General features: G+C 39.0%; 3 protein-coding genes across 4 annotated transcripts; all 3 read right to left on the bottom strand.

Annotated features, from left to right (window-relative positions):
• Window positions 1-461: 461 nt before the first annotated feature.
• On the bottom strand, window positions 462-6519 carry LOC140535571 (uncharacterized). Its single transcript, XM_072656968.1, has 7 exons — window positions 6474-6519; window positions 6069-6278; window positions 5269-5610; window positions 2836-2940; window positions 2626-2739; window positions 1202-1254; window positions 462-884 (listed from the first exon to the last, which is right to left on the bottom strand). The coding sequence occupies exons 1-7, from the start codon at window positions 6517-6519 to the stop codon at window positions 462-464; spliced, it is 1293 nt and encodes a 430-aa protein (XP_072513069.1).
• A 1314-nt stretch (window positions 6520-7833) lies between these two features.
• LOC140535570 (uncharacterized) lies at window positions 7834-13918 on the bottom strand. Its single transcript, XM_072656967.1, has 7 exons — window positions 13855-13918; window positions 13015-13335; window positions 12842-12922; window positions 10786-10875; window positions 8764-8877; window positions 8620-8678; window positions 7834-8318 (listed from the first exon to the last, which is right to left on the bottom strand). The coding sequence occupies exons 1-7, from the start codon at window positions 13916-13918 to the stop codon at window positions 8157-8159; spliced, it is 891 nt and encodes a 296-aa protein (XP_072513068.1). The 3' UTR covers window positions 7834-8156.
• Window positions 13919-15242: 1324 nt separating this feature from the next.
• LOC140535916 (uncharacterized) lies at window positions 15243-21935 on the bottom strand. Of its 2 annotated transcripts, XM_072657462.1 has the most exons (8): window positions 21880-21935; window positions 21320-21643; window positions 21062-21181; window positions 19198-19284; window positions 16782-16886; window positions 16656-16705; window positions 16541-16567; window positions 15243-16368 (listed from the first exon to the last, which is right to left on the bottom strand). In XM_072657462.1, exons 1-8 carry the CDS (start codon window positions 21917-21919, stop codon window positions 16207-16209), a joined length of 915 nt encoding a protein of 304 aa, XP_072513563.1. In that variant the 5' UTR covers window positions 21920-21935; the 3' UTR covers window positions 15243-16206. The 2 variants fall into 2 exon arrangements, with proteins under 2 accessions (XP_072513563.1, XP_072513564.1); XM_072657463.1 differs by lacking the exon at window positions 19198-19284.
• Between the last annotated feature and the right edge of the window lie 180 nt (window positions 21936-22115).

Genomic DNA, 22115 nt, shown 5'->3' with positions numbered 1-22115 from the left:
CATTTAAAAATACAATTATGATAACAGCTCTAAACATATCTGTGCACATTGACTCACTGAAGAAATGTTGAAAAACACTATAAACACTATTCACTCATTTTTCTGATGTATGTTTAAAGTGTTTATAAGAATAAAATGACAATTTTTTTCTTTTCATTTTCCAGTTTCTTTGAAATATAAAACACAGAAATATGCCTTCATTGATTGAACATTACATTAAACAAAGAAGAGCACATCACCCATCACTGTGACTAAAAAGCCTCAAAGAAAATCTCCAAAGTAGCAACTTTAGAGAAGTAAAAAGCTTTCTTTACCCTAAATGTAGGGCAATGTAAACAGATTTTATTCCATGTCATTTTGGAGTATTTCTATTAATCAATTCATCCTGAAATATTGACATTTGACAACAGTAAAGAACTGTCAGATTAAAATGAACCAGAATAAAAGTGCTACATGCTAACCTAGTCACTTCCACTAACATGCTTGACAATGGCATAGTCACATGAGTCCTCCTTGTTGATGTTTGCAGTAGTAACTGCATCATTCTTGCTGAAATTCACAATGGCGTAAGCTGGATCTTCAGCAGATTTCCCAGCTGAATGATGGGTGTCATTTTCTGAGGAATCAGATAGGCTTATGGGTAATTGAGCTGTGGAGTAAATGTCCTGATCAGGAGGGTTTAGTTGTTGCGCTGTAGAGTAAACAGGATTTGAAAAATTAAAGGGGCTTGTGGGCAGCTGAACGTTATCATATGCAGTTTGAGTAGTATTTGCGGGGGTTGTGGGCAGGTGGGCAGTAGAGTAGACAGTGTAAACTCCCGTGTCTGAGGCAGGAGGGCGTCTAGTGTCTTCAATCTCCTCATAGTCGTAGACTGTATGGGAAATCTGAGAACAGAGGTTTCAGAAAATCAAACAGATATTTTTTGGAATATGTAATGAAGGTATAAAGGTAAGGTATGAAGCTGTCTCAGCACTTCTGACAACATTATTATTATTATTATTATTATTATTATTATTAACCCTCCCATTCACTAGGACTCCACTATCACTTACAATGCTCCTGACACTTGAAGAGTGTGGACAAGCACATTCCCCCTCTGATACATGTAGGGTCAGCCACGTTTCAAACAACCAACAATGCTGTATTACTAGGCAGCACTAGTGGGTTCTTGTGGAGGCTTTAAAATGCAGTCATGACTCACCTTGGAGTTATTTAAAGAGTTTGGGATGGACTGGTCTTGGGTTGATGCTGGATCTGAGGAAAAAGAATTTCCTAACATTAAATCACTCATTAATTAATGTGATGTATAAATATGATATTAATGATATCAGTGACTTCACAAATAAGCATGTTGTGTGATTCATGATGTTGATGTTGCCAGTCTAGTCTTACTCTAGTTATCCTGTTCATTTACAGCCAGCAGGTGGCAGCATCTCTACATGATGGTCCACTGAGGCCTAGTGAAGTATTTTCTACACCATCAGCTAACACTTTTAGCATGAGCAAATATCTCAACATCAAATATCAGTCTACTGTACTTAATAGTGACTTAGCAATATAAGCAGTGAGCCTATGATCAGATTGTCTGTTTAATCCCTGGTGATGCCACAGCCATCTCCCCTGTCACTCAGTGTGGACGATGCTAGCCAGTGCAGGTGTGCATTTGCTGACATAACAGGATTAGTATTTAGCATTCTCCTTCAAGCATCTTCAGCTGCCCACTAATACCGCATCTGCTTGATTTTAGAACATTGCTGTAAGGATTTTATTGAGCATTAGGCTCTGACTGCAACTCTCCAGCTCATCCCAATAGTATTGGATGGAGTCCCATCATAGCGTTTGGCCTGATCAGTAAAACTGCTTTTTTGTTTATTAGGTTTACATTAAACATCACTTCTGTGCAGGAGAATAGCCACTAAACACTCCAGATACACTTTCTTAATAAGAAGACATACAGGACTTTCTACTAGATCTTGGCATTGCTGTAAGGATTTGATTGGGTTCAGTGACGAGAGAAATAGTGAGGGTAGAATGTTGGATGATCACCACCCTCCTGACCTCCCAACTCATCTCAAAAGTATTGGATAGAGCCACATCATTCCACATATCTACAGTTCAATGCTGGGGGGATTTAATACAACATATATAACAGGCCCACACCTGGGGCTTGACAAGCTGTGTGTGCTTGTGTGCATTTGCACATCTGTATCAGCAATAAGTGCAATTTAAAGTAGCTACATGTGTTCATTAGAAGGAGTGTCTACAAACATTTGGACATATAAGGTATGTCAAAAATATTTTTTTCATTTCTAAACATTAATAAGGTAACTTATTAAGTACCTATTGTAATTTTATTTTTACACGACTTATACAATTAAATGCATTCTTTGCATATCCAATCTTAACAGTGTTAGAGCTCAGGGTTGGCCATTCTGCAGCAAGAGGATTAAGAGCTATTATAAAGGGCCCAACATCTTAGCAGACACTGTTATCAAACCTGTTATCAATGCTCTGATCAATAGCCATCACTCTAAACACTAAGCATATAGTGAAACACCACTGTCCCTGCCACATGTGTAAACCAGTATGCATGGGTGTGTGCCATGTTTATAGGTTTGGTGGTACCTTGAGTGTTCCTTCTCTTTCTGAGAGTGACTGTGAAGAATAAGAGTCCAATCAGAACCAGCATCAGAATCACAGCCAGGATGGTGATCACAAAGGAAGCTGAAGGTGCTGCCCCTGAAGATACAGAATTGTATCTGACAATGATAGTGACACTTTTTGATTCATTGAGGGGTGTGTGTGTGTGTGTGTGTGTGTGTTTTCTATAATCACCTGCAACAGAAGAGGAAGACAATGCGGTTTTAGAAGTTGAGAGTGTGAGAGGTTTTTTGGTCAGTAGACTGGTAGGTGTTGAGGACTGCGGTAGAACATCTGGATCTAAAGAAAATATATGGTAGATTGTCTTAAGAATAAAGGTGATACAAAGGGTTCTTTAAGTAATGCTGTAGAAGAACCAGTTTTAGTTCTGTAAATAACTGTTTTTGTATGAAGCAGCATTTACAAGTTTAAAGAAATCAATATAAAGGTTATTTTCCAAAGGTTCTTTATATACGTCTTTTACAAAAAATATTCTTTTGTAGCATCATCACTCAAATAACTCTTTGTACCACCTTATCACCTTATTTTACCATGATGTATACAATAAAAACACTGTTGGTGTCTTAAATGAAGAGGTTACTGTACTTGATGTTGAGGATGTTGAGGAGGAGGTGGCTTTTGTGCCTTGTGGACTTGAGGTTGTTGTGGCTGAGGCTGATGGTTTTACTGGTTGATCTTGGTCTGTAATGAATGTTTAGATTTACAGAAGTGATAAATCTTGCAGTTTAAAGTTCTTCCTGGTGTGTATTGTTATCAAAAGCATGTGCTTCATGCATCTTTTCTCTTAGGACTGAACATCCTCATCTTTAGTTTGATGTTCTAAGGATGCCAATTGTTTCTAAATCAGACACATATGGGCAGGCATAATTACTGGGATCTGTTAGAATTATTTAGAAATGCTTTACTTATTGCCTCTGTAAGGGATTAATTCTGTGTGTATGAGTGGTGGGATTGAGGTGTGGTTGGTTTTATTGGTAGTAAACTGCATACCAAATGGCCATAGTTGAATACCTGGCTGTTTTACTTGTAGGTGTTTTTTGTTTTAAGTGATGCATTTGTGATGATTTTAGATGTTAAAGATGTGGTAGCTTTTGTGTTCTGTGAAGTTCTGTTTGATGGTAATGAAATAAAGATGTTGCTGGTTGCTTTAGTTCTGATGATTAAAATATGATTTTATGATTTGGTTTAAAATTGTAAAAATGTGTTTATCTTCATGAATAATGAAATGTTTGTATATAATAGTTTATGAATTAGTCCTGGATGAAGGACGATAAATTCCTTATTTATTGCTGAAGTTGCCTCCCAGTGAGTGTCCCAGTTTAAATGTAGTACTTCATGATTTCCCACCAGCATCTTTAGCTGTAATCTGTAGCATCTTTCATTGCCACAAATAAAAACATGTTTATGTACTGCATATGAGCAGCATTTAGACATGGCTTTGGAACTCTGCAGTCTGATGTTTCTTCAGCAAGGGATGATACAACGGATGAATTCACCCTACAAGATCTTACAAATAATGCACAAAATAAAAATGTTGTCTTACCCAATTTTGTAATATGTATTGCAATGGCATGATACACCATATCTATTACCGTGGACACCATAGCAGCCACCTTGCAACACCCTAGTAACCACTAAGCAACACATTAGAAATCTGAAATCTGAAATACTGTAGCAACCACACCACAACTGCCAGTGATTCCATAGCAAACAGCTAAGAACATTATAGCAACTACCATATATAGCAGCAACTACCATTATAGCAGCCACCTAGAAAGCCACTTATCAACACCATGGCAACCACCTGGAATACCATAGCAACCACTTTGCAACACCACAGAAACCACCCAGTAAAAGAGTGTGTTAGAGGTTACAAAATACTAATATTGTGTTATTGTAGTTGCACATTGCACAGAAATAAGACACCATACACAGCAACAGCAACACTCTACCAACCACTTAAAACTACTGTAGCAACACCAACACCTGCCTAGCAACTCCAAATCAACCACCTAGCAACACTATAGCAACTTCCTGGTGTCATAGCAACCACCTGGGATACTATAGCAACCAGTTAGCACCCTAGTGACCATTTAGCAATAGCTTAGCAATTGTTGGTAATTAAATAATTAAACCAATGAATGTTAAAAAGCATGTTATCCATCATTATTGATAATCCTGAGTCCTTTTTTATGTGTGTCATGTTATAAACTCCAAAAAGTACAGCTATGGGGGTTTCTCCATCACTCATCACCATCTTCTCCTCATCTAAACATCACATTTCCTGTAATTGGCAGGTGTTCTTGAAATAGCAAATACATTATTCTCACTTCTGTAAATGATGTAAATGCTCAGACATGCTGACTGCTGTCTGCTGTGAGGAGAAAGTCTCCTCAAATAGATCAATAGTTTTTGGGTGTTGAATGTGTTTCTGATTTAGATCAGGAAAAAAACTGCCCATGAGAATAATTAACTCTATCAGTCACCATATAGAGGTACAATGACTTTACAATGAGGAAATGCAAAGAGGATCCTTCTAGATAATCAGCATTTTTAATAGAAAGTATCTAAAAGTATAAACCATAGTTTAAAGTCATATCTACTCACCAGTAACTGTGAGATTGATCTGTGTGATATAAACTTTGTAGCCATGATCAGATTCCCAGTCTGATTCAGCTCCACACCAGTATTCACCAGAATCTTCCTCAGTCAGAGTGCTGAAGTTCACAGTGAAGGTCTGATTTGCTCGGTCATCAAACAGAGAAATATTCCCCTCCTTTATCCATCTTCTGCTCTCATTAACTGATGTGTTATAATTACAGTCAACAGAGCCCACTCTCCTGCAGAGAAACTTGGGCTTACTGCTAAAGGATTGTGGGTAATTGTAGCTGATGTTCACACTTCCTCCTACATGGCCATTCACAGTGATGCTCTTCTGAAGGTATGGCTCTGTCAATCATAAATTGAGTTAATGAGTAAATACAGTCATAAATATATTTATAATACTCAGTTTATTCAAAAGTGTATAGACTTTTAAAAGAACAGTCACATCTGCCCTTTATTAAGACTCCCTTAATATTATGCCACTTCATTGGAGGACAGATACTTTATCAACAAATCAGCTCACTTGGAGTACTTGGACGAATAGTTCTATGGTCGCCTTATTGTCTTGTGTTTAGTAATGTCTAAGCTTGGAGGTTTCTTTTGAATTATTAGTCTATTCTAACTAGCTAAGGCTCTTCTTGGGTAAACAGCAAAGCACTTTGTAAGTCGCTCTGGATAAGAGTGTCTGCTAAATGCCGTAAATGTAAATGTAAATGTAAAAAGCTTAGCTAAAGCTAAAAGCTTCTGAAGCCTTCTTCAGATGGGTTGATGTGCTCTTACAGTGTTTTAAAAAGCATACTCACCTTCACTTATCTTCAGTTTCACTGGTGTGTAGTTATCAAGCCACTTCTCTATATCAACTCCACACTGGTACGTTCCAGAGTCCTCCACAGTGAGCTCTCTGATCAACACCCAGAACTCTGCAGCTCTGGTGTTATCAAACAGTGAGAATCTTCCAGGATTTTTCCACTCATTACTAACTCCTGTCTTGATCTGATCAGCACAGTTTAATCCTGAACTCTTACAGAAGTTTTTTTTGATGTGTAACCTTGTTCATATTTACACTTAATGAGAACTTCTCCTCCTGGATATCCTGCCACTTCCCTGGAAGCCCCTCCACCTACTAAAAAAGACCAAATGTCCATCTAAGTAAAGCCTTCATTTGCCACAGCTGATCGTGATGGTTATTTAGAAGTGCAGTTTCTTACCTGACATCAGGTAGAGAGTGAAGAAGAGGAGGATCTTCACAGTCATGTTAGTTTTAAGGTTATTTTCTCCCTATCAGCAATAAAAGACTGTTAGCAGTTTAGATCACCATTTCTCTTTCTCTGCTTCTGGGTCTGTGGTGAGTCTGTCTGTTCATCTGTTTGTGGTTCAGCCGAGCAGAATAATGAGAACGCTCATTTCCCTTTTGCACCCACAGAGAGAGAGAGAGAGAGAGAGAGAGAGATAGAGAGAGAGAGAGAGAGAGTTCTTCTTGCCATGGCATGTTACAGCAAGTCAGTTACTGTAACCTTTAAAATACTATATAATCAAATGATCATGAAGTCTTCACTCTGTTTCTCACCCTTTGAGCCATCACTGTTTATCAGTACTGTTTTACTACAGACTGCTCCAGACGTTTATACTATTACTGTATACTGTACTGTACTGTTCTATGCTTGACTTCCCTCTTTTAGAAGTTCATCTCTACTGCCACGTAGATGCAGCACATACAGGAAACGTTTTCAGTCCCCATAAAGATCCAGTCTTTTTAATGTAGCCCTAATTTTGACATAGGAACGTTGAACTGTTCCATCTACTTACACACATAAACAAAAGTTGAGAAAATGTCCCTGATATCAAGAGGATAGCGAACCACTTTTGGCTCACTTATGGCAAAACTGGCGGTCCACTTTAATTTTTTATTTTCTGTGTGGTTGTATTATTCATCAATATTCGACAACCCCTACAATATTATTACTCATTTTACACCAACATTTTACTTATTTCCTTTAATTTCTTACTTTTAATATCCTTCAATAATTAGTTTAATACGTTAAATAAAAATAAGAAATTATTATTATTTTATTTTCAGCTGTTTGTAATATTAGTTTTAGTTTATTTTCTAAAATAAAAGTCTCTTTTAGAATGTTTTTTTTTTTTTTTTTGAGAAGATCAAAAACTAGTTAGATCTTGTACATGACATTTATCTGGATGGTCCAAGAAGGGACCAGCAGTGGCAAACAGTGCCTACCTGATCTAACCAACGGACCACTGACGGACATCATATGAAAATGGGCCCATGTTTTTAGACACCTTTACATAAACTCTAAACAGCAGTCCTATAACCCATGAGATCTCACTCAGACTCACACTCAGTTATTGTAGTTGATTCAATTACCAAACACCTTATATATAGCAAAACATACATCATGTAAATGCTGATTCAAAAATGTGTTTATTTATTTATTTTACAAATGGATGCACTTGAGGAAAAGTGAACCTTTACACATACCTTTGATTACATTGTTAATTTCTTTGTTTTTAAAGCTATTATATAATAATTATTATTAATATTTCCCTGAACTGATGAGTCTTGATCATCAAGATGAGAAAAATAACACAACCCAATGGAATTTATTTTCCTTTTTGAATGATCTGCTATGTCTTCCATAATAAACACGTTAATTTAGGTGTAAGAAAATTAGAATAGCATGCATTTACACAATCAAATAGCTCTAGTTGTACTACCCCCTTTTTTCCAAGAGTAGAACCACAATTATCTGACTTGCTCTGATGGTGATTCTGCTTAGGCTCCTACCCGGATTAACCACTGGTTAAGGCTGGTTGGTGCCTTTAGCTCTACTGATGGATAATCAGTGCATCCATGGTGATTTGTTTGGAATTGGCTAAACTAGAATGGCAGTACTATAAATATCAGTTGGCTTTTTAACGGTGGAGTACACTGGCGCATCAGCGGGTTCTTCTGCTGTAGAGTATATTGTGTTGACTGTGGACTCCATAGCAGGCTTCTGCTGTTGTTTTTCAGTGTCCTGGTAGATGCCATCATCCTGAAGAAGAATTTGAATTGGTGTAAATATGTGTAGTCTTTTACAGAGAGTATCACATAACTGAAGGACATGTGATAAAGAATAAGGCAAGGCTTTAAATACTGGTTATTCAGTGATTTAGACATTTGTGTAAAGCTCTGCTATCTGTACTGTATCCATTTCTAAATCACATCTACTTTCTGCTGATGGGATTTCAGTGGATTTAGAAATGTTCTGCCAAAGAAAAGATCCATTACAACATTTAGTCCTCAGTACTGTCCACTGGAGGGAGATGAATTAACACTAATCGTAAGACCTCTACCTCTCTAGGGTTGGCTGCTATTGGAGAGGCTGGCATTGGAGGGGACATCTCAGCTGGGGCTGCAAAACATCCAGATATGTTGTATTGTAATCGTACATAAAATATGCTACTTACTGTGTGTGTGTGTTTGTGTGGATTTGGTACCTTTTGACTTTTTGTTTTTCTTCTTATGCTTGTAAAGTGCCATCACAGCAACCAGAAAAGTGACCACCATGATAACCAATCCTCCAGTGATGTAAATGAGAGAGTCTAAAGAAGCTTTAAAGATTGAGCTTGTTATCCAAACTGACAGAAAGAGGCTTCTGATACAACTTGTAATTCTATTACAATGATTCAGTGGCACCAGTCCTCTAGTGAGATTATTAAAGAGGCACTCTGCAGACTGAAAAGGGAAACACTTCACACTCCCCAAACCACAGTGCATAGCAACATGGCCTAAATGGTCACCAAGCCATGACAGCAGGAGCAGTGGTGGCCTATGTTCTGTTTAGTCAAATAATTCTTTGCCATGTTTGCACTGATGTTTACACACTGCACTTTATGTAGTCTCGTGTAGGAATCTGGTGTTTACCATGTTGCTGAAAGAACATAATTTCTGTCCTCTGTGAATTTGTGTGACTTAATGCAAAAAGGTAGTAACACCACATGACACTCACTGGCAACCTAATTAGAAACCTATACCTCATTGGTTCACTCACTTTATTAAATCTACCTACCATGTAGGTGCACAACTACAACCTGTAACCAACCAGATGCTACATATTTTATAAGCCTTCCTTTATTGCATTCATCACTGATCGGTTTCTAATCACATGACCGGTGTTGTGTAGGCACTAGTTAGGTGGCACTAACAGCAATGTGGTAGTATTCATGGTAGAGTGTGTAGTACTGTGTTTTACACCTATCAGCAGCATTGCTAGGTTGCTTGATCCACAGTACCAAATCTAGCCTTCCTGAGGCCCTAAATTTTGTAATAAAATAACATGATGCTTTCCCACAAACACACTCACTCTCTTAATACCCTTTACAATTATCTGATGTTATTTATCTTGTTCACCGAGAAGCTCTTCGGTCTTTAGTACCTGCTTGAATAAGCTACTGATTAGGGCTGTAACTATTATTCAAGTAACTTGTATAATTCGATTACAAAAAATTACAATTAATGTCACCAATGTTTATCTATTTCAAGTATCTCTGCTATTACAACACTCCTGCCTTGTAGACTACTGCACAGCTCCAGTCTCATTGTTTTACATGGACTGGTATAACTGACGCACATTTCTAAGATTTAAGGTGATGCGATTTATTTTAGCAATCAAGGAAAATTAAGTGCGAGTGTGGGACCATTTTACGCTGCGGACACTAAAGTGTATATTCTGTAAAAACAGACCTGGCCTACTATAATAGTACTTTGCAGGACCTGAATTGAAAGCCTCTTCACATGAACTTCACTTCTCCAAGTGGCCTAGGTTACATTTCAAAACATGCCTTTCCCATCCATAAGGTAGTAATAATAAATGCAACTGATGGACAAATTCATTTATGACTACATGAATGACTACATTCATTAGCGTATAGATTTACTGTTGGAGATGATTGGGAAATTATGTGCTGTTATTTTTTTTCCGGTTTTTTTTTCCCATGTACATCATGTTTTACAGAGATGTTGATTAAATGGGTTTCCTTCTGGAGCCAATAGGCCAAAGGTTTTAAACTTTGATTTAGTAAGAGTTGAGATTTATTAAATCTGAATGAACCTTTTGTGAGACATAACAGCCTTCATGCTGCATTATACACTATTGATATAGTGGTTTAAAAACACAAACGTATGATTTATCCAATTACTCGATTAATTGATGAAAAAATTGACCAAATTGACTAATCCAAAAACTACCGATAGGTACAGCCCTACTGCTGATTCACCTTTTACAATTGAGCTTTTGATGCTGTGTTAAAGTTTTTAACACGAGTGCTCAATACAGAAATGTGCATTTAATGGCTTAATACATATTAATTATATATTTTATAAATATAAATAAATGTGAATGACCATATTTAATATTGTGCATGAAGAGCAATCAGTCATTCACTACAATCAGTGTTAGGTATAATCCCCATGCAACAGCAAACAAGTGGCCATGTGGCAAAGAGTAACAGAATACCCACCTTTTGGTGAATGTGTGGGTCCAAGGAGCACTGAAGTGAGAGTTGATAAAGAAGAGGTTGAGGGGAGGTCAGAAATAACATCAGCATGATCTATCAGATAGAAACAAAGACAGATATTCTGAAGGGTATAGAGACTAAGCAGAGATGGGTGTAATATGCATGTAGCGTTGCTGACATGCAAAACCCTTTTGTCTTCATTTTTGGCTTTAACCAATAAAACAAAATCACTCATATTTTTACATTGGCTTTCTTTGAAAATTAATTTAGAGATGTGTTGTCTTTTATAGAAACAGTGCCTCCAAGTAGTATTCAACCCCCTGCAGATTTTTGACTTTTGGAGTTAACTTGGCATTGTAACATTTGGACTGTAGATCAGCCTGGACGTGTGAAATGCACTGCAGCAAAAAAGAATGTTATTTCTTTGTTTGTTGTTTTTTTTAAATTGTGAAAAGTTTATTCAGAGGGTCAATTATTATTCAACCCCTCAAACCACCAGAATTCTGTTTGGTTCCCTCAAGTACTAAGAAGTAATGGAGGCATAAAGAACAATGAGCTTCACATGTTTGGATTAATTATCTGTTTTTTCTGCCTTTTCTGACTATTTAAGCCCCTCCCCAAACTTGTGAATAGCACTCATACATTGTCAACATGGGAAAGACTAAGGAGACATTTAGGCCTGGCTTAAAGGGTCACAAGGCTGGCAATGGGTACAAAACCCTTTCCAAGGAGTGGGCCTACCTCTCTCCAGCATTGGGACAACAACAGTACTTCCACAGCCTGGACAGCCTTTCAAAGTTTCCTCCCATGCCGAGGCCAGGATTGTCCGAACAGTCAAGGCTGACCCAAGGACAACAAGGAGGGAGCTCTGGGAAGATCTCACGGAGGTGGGGACATTGGTTTCAGTCAATACCATAAGTAACATACTCCACCGCAATGGTCGCTGTTTCAGACGAGCCCATAAGGTACCTTTACTTTCAAAGCGCCATATCAAGGCTCGTTTACAGTTTGCTTATGATCATGGGTCAAGGTTCTCTGGTCTGTTGAGACCAAGATCGAGGTCTTTGGTGCCAACTACACCCGTGACGTTTGGCGACAGGATGGCACTGCATACGACCCCAAGAATACCATCCCTACAGTCATGCATGGTGGTGGCAGCATCATGCTGTGGGGCTGTTTCTCAGCCAAGGGGCCTGGCCATCTGGTCCACATCCACTGGAAAATGGATAGCACAGCCTACCTGGAAATTTTGTCCAAGAACCTTCGCCCCTCCAACAAGGATCTTAAGATGGGTCGTCATTTCATCTTCCAATAAGACAACAACCCCAAGCACACAGCCAAGAAAACCAAGGCCTGGTTCAAGAGGGAAAACATCAAGGTGTTGCAGTGGCCTAGTCAGTCTCCTGACCTTAACCCAATTGAAAACTTGTGGAAGGAGCTCAAGGTGAGACACCACATGAGACACCCAAAGAACCTAGATAACTTGGAGAAGATCTGCATGGAGGAGTGGGCCAAGATGACTCCAGAGACCTTGCAAACAAGGGTTTTTCCACAAAATATTAAACCTGGGGGTAAACCTGGGTTGACCCACATTTTTATGTTTAAAATGTATTATAATTTAACTGAGCAACTTATATTTTTTGTTTGTAATATTTATGCATCTGTTAATAAAGGCTGCTCTTGTTCAAAGTTTGAAAGCTCTAACTTATTTGCAACTTTTGCAGGGGGTTGAATACTAAGATAAGATAAGATAAAATAGTCCTTTATTAGTCCCGCAGTGGGGAAATTCCCAGAGTAACAGCAGAAAGGGATAGCAAGACACTCAGTTACAAAAATTTAGATAAATAATTTACACTCTATACATAATATAAATAAGAATTAAAAAAGCAATAAACAATATTATTTACAGAAAAAGACTCTTAATTGCACATGGGGGGGGGTTGAATACTACCTGGAGGCACTGTATAATGTGACATTTAGATAGCAGTTTGTAGGCAAAAGGTGTGATGAATGGTCTAATGGATATTCTTGTGAGGACAGACAATCAAAGACCACGTACCTGTAGAAGAACGATAAGGTGGGTAAGTGAATTGTGTCTGCACTGGTGACGGAGAAGCTGTGGAGTGGGAGACAGCTGCATCTAAAAAGTGAAAATATGAGCATTAAAAGAACATACAGAATTAATTAACTTTCAAACATTGACATCCTACTGGACCTACAAGAACTGCTCACCTGTGTTAACATGTAACAGAATCTCTGTGTAATCATCAGGACCAGACCTCTCCACCCCACACCAGTATCTTCCTCCATCCTCTGTTCTCAGATCATTGATGGTAACGGTGAAGACTCTGGCTGTTGTATTATCTTCCAGAGAGAATCTCAGATCTTTAGCAGCAGATCCAGACTGAACAGAGATGTCTCTTGTTCCCAAGTAAGGACATTCACCTCTGCAGAGATACTTTATATTGGTCTCATATCCAGACTTGTAGGAGCATTTAATCTGACCTGAATGTCCTTTGTATCCAGTTACAGGAGTTACAGCACTGACTCCAGCTGCAAATGCATACATAAAAATAAACTGAAATATTCACAGCCCTGCAAAGCATATACACCTTGTGCCATTATTATTAGCACTTGGACTGAAATCAAGGGTATTAAAAAGAGTTGATCCTGCTTTTGTTGAAGTAACTGTCTGTCCAGGGATTAAGGCCTCCTACTAGATTTTTGGAGGAGCATTGTTATGAGAATTAGATTGCAATCAGCAGCAAGCATTTGTAAGTTCAGGATATTGGATGATCACCACCCCACCTCATCCCAGACTCCCTAGCTCATCCCAAAGGTATTGAATCCATCCATCATTCCAGAGAACACAGTTCTTCCACTGCTCCACAGCTCAATGCTGGGTGGCTTTATACCCCTCTAGCCCACGCCTGGAATTAGGCAGCATGGTGCTAACAGGCTCATTTTAGTCATATTCTATTGGCAATACTTCTATACAGAGGATATTACATGATAACAAGGTATTAAACTGTCTCCTATAATATTAACATGAGCAGTAAAATGGAAACTCACCTGGAAGTAAGCTGGGCAAGAAGAGTACAAGTGTCCACATGCTGAACAGTGTTTCGTGCTCCATATTAATCACTTCCTCTATCTGTTCGTCTGACTGCTGAAGATGCAGAGAGTGGTTGGTTCAAACCACTAGCATTTCCTTACATACAATTGTGCTCAAAGGTTTACATACCCTGGCAGAATTATGCTTTCTTGGCCTTTTTTCAGAAAATATGAATGATAACAGAAAAACCTTTTTTTCACTCATGGTTAGTGGTTGGGTGAAGCCATTTATTGTCAAATGACTGTGTTTTCTCTTTTTAAATCATAATGACAACCAAAAACATCCAAATGACCCTGATCAAAAGTTCACATACCCTGGTGATTTTGGGGTGATAACATGCACAGAAGTTAACACAAATGGGTTGGAATGGCTACTAAAGGTAACAGGTATCCTCACCTGTGACCTGTTTGCTTGTAATCAGTGTGTGTGCATAAAAGCTGAGTAAGTTTCTGGGATCCAGACAGACTCTTGCATCTTTCATCCAGCCACTGACGGTTCTGGATTGTGAGTCATGGGGAAAGCAAATTAATTGTCAACGGATCCACGGGAAAAGGTAGTTGAGCTGTATCAAACAGGAAAGGGATACAAAAAGATATCCAAGGAATTGATAATGCCAGTCAGGAGTGTTCAAACTGTGATTAACAAATGGAAAATCAGGGGCTCTGTAAAAACCAAACCACGGTCAGGTAGACCAACAAAAATATCGTTCACAACTGCCAGGAAAATTGTCCGGGACACAAAGAAAAACCCACAAATAACATCAGCTGAAATACAGGTGTCAACAAGGCCTATAATGAAAGGAACACCATTCCTACTGTAAAGCACGGAGGTGGTTTGCTGATGTTTTGGGGATTTGTGAGCTACAAAGGCACAGGGAACTTGGTCAAAGTTGAAGGAAAGATGAATGCAGCACGTTATCAGCAAATACTGGAGGCAAATTTGCACTCCTGAGCCCAGAAGCTGAGCATGGGACGTACTTGTACGTTCCAACATGACAATGATCCAAAACACCAAGTCGACCGGTCATTGGCTACAGCAGAACAAAGTGATGGTTCTGGAGTGGCCATCTCAGTCTCCTGACCTCAATATCATTGAGTCACTCTGGGGAGTGACTCTTATATCTCTATTATCTCTCTATATTTGTATCACTGGCATGTATACGTTCATTTTAAGATTTGGTGCAAGGCTAGGCAGTGACATCTGCCACCCAGTAGCTGAAAAACACATGCTCAGCTCCGATAAGAGCTGCCCGTCTCTTTTTTTCTATTTTGTCTCTTATGGGCAGCCCAATACAGGCATATGATCCTCCATCCTTATGATGACAGCTCCACCTTTTTCATCTATGAGAATTTTTTTATTTTTTATTAAACATTTTTGAAACATGTTAAAATACAGATGACAACCCATTGCATATAATAGAACAGTGTGTAGAAAGCCACATGCTGATCAATATGACACTGAATAATACATTTTACTCTATAAAGCTTCATCTTTCTTCAAAGGTCAAGGTATTTCCTGTCGTCATGTTGCCAGCATCTAGCTGTCAACCACTTCCTATTAACCAGTCACACAAGACCACTTCCTATGCCTGTCATTGTTTCAGTAAGTGGTGTTATGCTTTGGGTTGCTGTTGCAAGAACAAACATGTAAACAAAAAGGGGTCTTTAACCCCCTGAAGCAAACAAGGTGATGCACTTTTAACCATAACAGAACTGGCTTGCTCCTACACTATATGCCCAAATGTTTTGGGACACCCCTTCTAATGAATGCATTCAGCTAATTTAAGTTGCACCCATTGCTGAAAGAAATGCAAATGCACAAACGACTGACTAGTCCTTGTACAGAAAAACTGCCAATAGAATAGGACTCTTTGGAGCAGATAAACATAAAGCTATTGGCACCATGCTGCCTAATGCCAGGCGTGGACTAGAGGGGTATAAAGACCCCACCATTGTGGTGTGGAGTAGTGGAACTCAGAACATCCAGTACTTATGGGAATAAGGTAGGTTGGTGATCAACCAGCATACCAACTTCCCTGGACAGTGGAGAGAGTTACTCCAACAAAAGCAGAATAAATTCTTTTTAATAGCCTTGATTTCAGAAGATGTGAAGGAAATGTGAAGGTGTTCTAATACTTTTATCCATATAGCGTAGGAAAAGGAACTGGAGTTTTGTTTGAGGATGGCCAATAAATAGATAACTTGTTCTTGATTCTTATGCTTTATCTGGCTTGTGAAGGGATTTGAAATAAGCAGGGAAGCTGATGAGATGTGTTGAGGCAGTGGAGTGGATGAGTTCTTTGGGCTTTGCTAAGGCAGTGTGGTAGTGCAGTATATAGTAGTGGGTTCATCAATAGTGGAGCAGACCGGTACATCAGTGGGTCCCTCTACTGTAGAATAGATTGTGTTGATAGTGAACTCCATAGCAGGCCCCTGCTCTTGCTCATCAATCTCTTGGTATATGCAGTCATCCTGAAGAAGAACTTACATTAGTCTAAGTGTAGGGGAAAACTTTTTTAGAGAAAGTTAATAGGATATGAGAATAAGAATAAGTCTTATAAGGTTTTAAAGTTTTCATTATTTAGACTTTTGTATAAAACTGTACTATCCATAATGTATCCATTTCTAAAGAATATCTGCTTACTGTGGATGGGATTTCAGGGGGCGTGTTCTGCAAGAGAAAAGATGCATTACAGCATATACTCCTCAGTTCTGTCCACTGGAGGGAGATAAAGTCATAATAATCTGAGGGCACCTACCACTCTTCGGTTGGCCGGCATTGTATTTAAAGGAGTCATCTCAACTGTGGCTGCAAAACATCCAGATAAACTGTATTATAGTCAGATAGCAAAATACTCTGTTATGTGTGTGTTTGTTTATGCTACCCTTTGATGGCTTGTCTTTCTTCTTGTGCTTGTACAGTACTAGCATAGCCACCAGAAGAGCGATCGCCATGATGACCAATCCTCCAGTGATGTAAACGGGAGAGACTAGGGAAACAGAGATGCAAGAGATTGAAGTACTGGTTTTGTTTGAATTCTTAACTTACAGAAGGAGGACCTGAATCATGACCATGCAGGCGAGAAGCAATAATGTCCACCAGTTTAACGGTTTTTCAGTGCCGTTTAGGTATAAGAGAACTTATGAAATACATGGTTGAATAAGTACCCTTAGCCAAAAAGATTCCAGGTACCCAGCTCTGATGCATCAGACACCCATGTAAGCCAGCATCACACTACCCACATGGAGAGAGCAAGGCCAATTGTGCTCTCTCTGGCTCTGGCTGTTAATGGCAGCGAGCATGACCTGGGAGCCAGAAAGGTTCTATTACTTGTAATAACAGACTTATAGACACACCAGACTTATAGACACACCTTATATATATACACAACCTAAGTGGTCATGATTTTCAACCTTCTAGCAAATAATTTACAAACCGGATTCCAAAAAAGTTGGGACACTAAACAAATTTTGAATACAAAAATGAATGCAATGATGTGGAGATGGCAAATGTCAATATTTTATTCGTAATAGAACATAGATGACAGATCAAAAGTTTAATCTGAGTAAATGTAACATTTTAAAGGATAAATATGTTGTTACAAAATTTCATGGCATCAACAAATCCCAAAAAAGTTGGGACAAGGCCATTTTTACCACTGTGTGGCATCCCCCCTTCTTATTACAGCACTCAACAGACGTCTGGGGACAGAGGAGACCAGTTTCTCAAGTTTAGACATAGGACTGATCTCCCATTCAGGTCTAATACAGGCCTCTAACTGTTCAATCGTCTTGGGCCTTCTTTGTCGCACCTTCCTCTTTATGATGCGCCAAATGTTCTCTATAGGTGAAAGATCTGGACTGCAGGCTGGCCATTTCAGTACCCGGATCCTTCTCCTACATAGCCATGATGTTGTGATCGCTGCAGAATGTGGTCTGGCATTATCTTGTTGAAAAATGCAGGGTCTTCCCTGAAAGAGATGATGTCTAGATGGGAGCATATGTTGTTCTAGAACCTGAACATAGTTCTCTGCATTAATGGTGCCTTTCCAGACATGCAAGCTGCCCATGCCTCAAGCACTAATGCAACCCCGTACCATCAGTGATGCAGGCTTCTGAACGGAGTGTTGATAACAACTTGGGTTCTCCTTGTCCTCTCTGGTCCGGATGACATGGCATCCCAGTGTTCCATAAAGAACTTCAAATCGTGACTCATCTGACCACAGAACAGTCTTCCATTTTGCCACACTCCCTCTTTGCACTGTAGAGTTTCAGCTGGCACCGGCGGACGGCACGGTGGATTGTGTTCACTGACAATGATTTCTGGAAGTATTCCTGAGCCCATTCTGTTATTTCCTGGACAGTGGCATTCCTGTTTGAGGTGCAGTGACGTTTAAGGGCCCGGAGATCACGAGCATCCAGTAGAGATTTACGGCCTTGACCCTTATGCACAGCGATTGTTCCAGATTCTCTGAATCTTTTGATGATGTTAAGCACGGTTGATGATAATAACTTAAAAGTCTTTGCTATTTTACGCTGGGTAACACCATTCTGGTATTGCTGCACTATTTTTCTGCGCAACAATGGTGGAATTGGTGATCCTCTTACCATATTGGCTTCAGAGAGACACTGACACTCTGAGAAGCTCTTTTTATACCCAATCATGTTGTCAATTTACCTAATTAGTTTTAATTGGTCTTCCAGCTGTTCGTTATATGCTCAATTTCCTTTTTCCAGCCACTTATTGCTACTTGTCCCAACTTTTTGGGGATTTGTTGACACTGTGAAATATATTTATTATCCACTTTATTAGCTGCACCTACCTTATATAGTCATTATATAGACTTACAATTGCTTACTGTAGCCCATTAGTGCTAATGTGATTGTCAATGATAGTAGGCCAGCCACTCAAAAATATCCAACTGAGAGCAGACAGAAATTGATCAGAAACTGACCAATGATGAAGAACTAGAGAATGTCCAAATACTTCATGGCTACATAAGCCACAGATATCATAATTGGTTGGTGTAGCATTGTGTATAACACCACCTTCTCCATGGTAGACTAGGGCAAGACACATATCACTACAATCTACTACCTGTGTAACATAATTCAAATGTCACCTCACTTCAAATACATAACCCAAATGTAACTCATGCTAGAGTTATATAGGTCTCACATATATGATATCACCCTGTGAGACAGTACGCAATGAAAGTGGGCACAGCTTAGATTGGCTGGTTGCTGTATTTTACTCTGTAACATAAAACTGGGAAAAGGACGGGCCAACAGAGTACCTACTTTTTGTAGAAAGTAGGGTCCCAGGAGTCACTGAGGGCCTGTGAGTGAGAGCTGATGAGGAAGTGGTTGAGTGCACTTCACGACACCCTATTAGATAGAAACAGAGTCAGACTACAGTCTGAGGTCCCATTATCCAGCCTTTTTTTGATGGTTCCCACATATAGAATTTATACAGTGTAGAGCTTACAGTTAGAGATGAACAAATACCAAAATAAATTACTAATGAACTAATTAATAAATCATTGGTATTGTCAAGTGTCAAGTGTTCAGATCTGAAGCTAATGTGTGACGTAATTAATTATTGAACTGAGGAGAAGGTTTATGTGATGCTTGACTCCTGCACTAAAATATTTGCATATTATTCACTTTGAATATTTTTTTCACTTTGAATATAATGCAATGCACAACAACCCTGTTATCCTATTTCTATTTTTCTTATTATTTTTCATGTCATACTTTTTTTGGCTATCTCGTCCCGTTGGTTTTCAGGATGTACAGCTTGTGTTTGATTTTCTCCCATGTAAAGGATTTAAGTGCAAACGTTTGTGCACCTTTCTTGTGTCATGATGATTCAAAAACACTGAACTATCCACTTGAGACAGTATAGCAATTACTGAAAAACCATATCAACTGCATACCAACCAACTGGAACACATTAGCAACCTTCTGAAATTTTATTGCGGTCACCAATAAACACTTTAGCAACACTATAACAACCCATTTGTGTGAATAAAACCTTAAAAACTTTAGAACTCCCTGGTGCACCTTAACAATACCTTAGCAACCACCTGGCACATCTTAGAAACCACCTGAAATACCATAATAATTGTAGTGCAAAAACACAAGGAATCCCATAGCCACTACAACATAGCAATTTTTATTATACTGCATTTGTAAACCTCTACTCTTCCCTATTTACAATGCCCCAGTAAATCAGTTCACAAAAAAAAAAAAAAAAAACATACTAAGATTACTTCAGGAGGTGATCTGAAGTTGATTAGTTGTGTGGGGTCTAAGGTTGTATGACTTTTCATTAATTTGTGTTTATTGTCACTTGTATTGGCATCAGAATGGATATGTAAATGAAAAATGTATATTGGCATATAAGAATATCAGTATCGACCCACAATTCCAATATCAGTGCATCCCTGGACCTGTAATCTGGAAAATGTTATCTTTCAATGGGGACTGCTATCAGTAATGCTCTACTATATAGCAGTAGTTCCCAAATCTGGGTCCCAAACAATAACCCTCTGCACATTTTAGTGTTTCTGTTCCCAATATGCTTGTTACAGCTAATCATGAAGTGATTGGAGGACTTATTTATGGTCTGGAAGTTAGAGCAGGGGTTACCTAGTTCTGTCCCCAGATCGGCATTCACAGCTGAGCTCTTGAAAAAGGTCCCTGGGTTGTTTTTTTTGTTTTGTTTTGTTTTTAGGTAGCTGCCCATCTCTGGAATCATCAGGTGAAGGCAGGAGTACCACCTGGCCAGCGTGCATAGTACATTTAGCTGACGCTCTTATCCAGAGCGACTTACAAGGTTACTCATATTACTGACCCCCAGTCTCGAACCCCAGTCTCCCACGTGGTGTGGTAGCTCAATGGCCGGTAGTGGTGTTATCTGTTGTGCCACACCAACCACTGTTGATTATCAGTTGATTAATCAGTATAGTCAGTTGATTAAGACCTTCCTGAGTTGAAGATGGTGTGTTAGAGCAGGGTTCTCTAGGACCTAGAGGAACCCCAGCTCTAGACGTTCAACTGACTAAGAATTACAAGGGATTTATAGATGGTCTAATGGGTAATGTAATGGGTAATGTAATGGATACACATGTACATATACAGATTAATAGAGGGCACATACCTGTAGTTATAAAAGAAGACAGGTCTGTTGATTGTGTCTGCACTGAAGGAGCTGATGAAGAATTTGTGGAGTGGGAGATAGTAGTAGTAGTAGTAGTAGTAGTAGTAGTATTTGTGGGATCTGAAAAGGGGAAATAGAGGCAATATATAGTTTATTAATTTTCTTACCATAACATATTAAAGAACACAAGAGACATGCATCTCACATTTTGTTCTGTTCAGAAATACAGCTAATTTAAGTCTCAGAGGTCTGACTCACCTGTTTTAACCAGCAGCAGAACCTCTGTGTAAACATCAGGAAGTAGATAAGATTTCCTTATCCCACACCAGTATGTTCCTCCTTCTTCTCCTCTCACATCAGTGATGGTGATGGTGAAGACTCTGGCTACTGTGTTATCCTCCAAAGAGAATCTCTGATCTGAAGCAGCAGATCCAGACTGAACTGGGATGTCTTTAGATCCCCATAAACATTTACCTCTGCAGAAATACTTCATGTTGGTCTCATAGCCAGATGCATAGGAGCATTTAATCTGAACTGAATGTCCTTTGTATCCAGTTGCAGTAGTTACAGCACAGATTCCAGCTGTGAGAGAAAAGTACACATACATTAATCTGTAATAAGTCCAGTAGTCACAGACCTGCAAAGCCTCTCTGTGGTCACAGGAACTTGACAGAGGGTAATGGTAGCCTCTTTTAGAGAAAATCTGTCCAACCACATTTAAGTCCATCTGACCCATCATCAGCACTGCAACCAATATTATCTGATAACAAGCAAGCTTATTGAGAATCGCATACAGTGCCCAGCAAATGGAAACTCACCTGGAAACAAGCTGTACAAGAGGAATACAAGTATCCACATGCTGAGCTGTATTTGTATCTGAATGCAAACTGTTAGACATTCTCGATATGTCGCTTCCTCTTTCTGCTGTCATCGCTGCTCAAGACGTAGGGAGTGTTTCAAACCACTAGCATTTCCTTTTTACTATATTTGCAGTCTTATTTCTTCCTTATCCTTAGCATTTATAAAGTCACATGGTGGTGATGATAAACTTCAC

This window comes from Salminus brasiliensis, chromosome 15 (assembly GCF_030463535.1).
Source record: "Salminus brasiliensis chromosome 15, fSalBra1.hap2, whole genome shotgun sequence".
NCBI lineage: Eukaryota > Metazoa > Chordata > Actinopteri > Characiformes > Bryconidae > Salminus > Salminus brasiliensis.
Note: the sequence above shows the minus strand (reverse complement) of the source record. Positions and strands in the feature narration are given on the sequence as shown.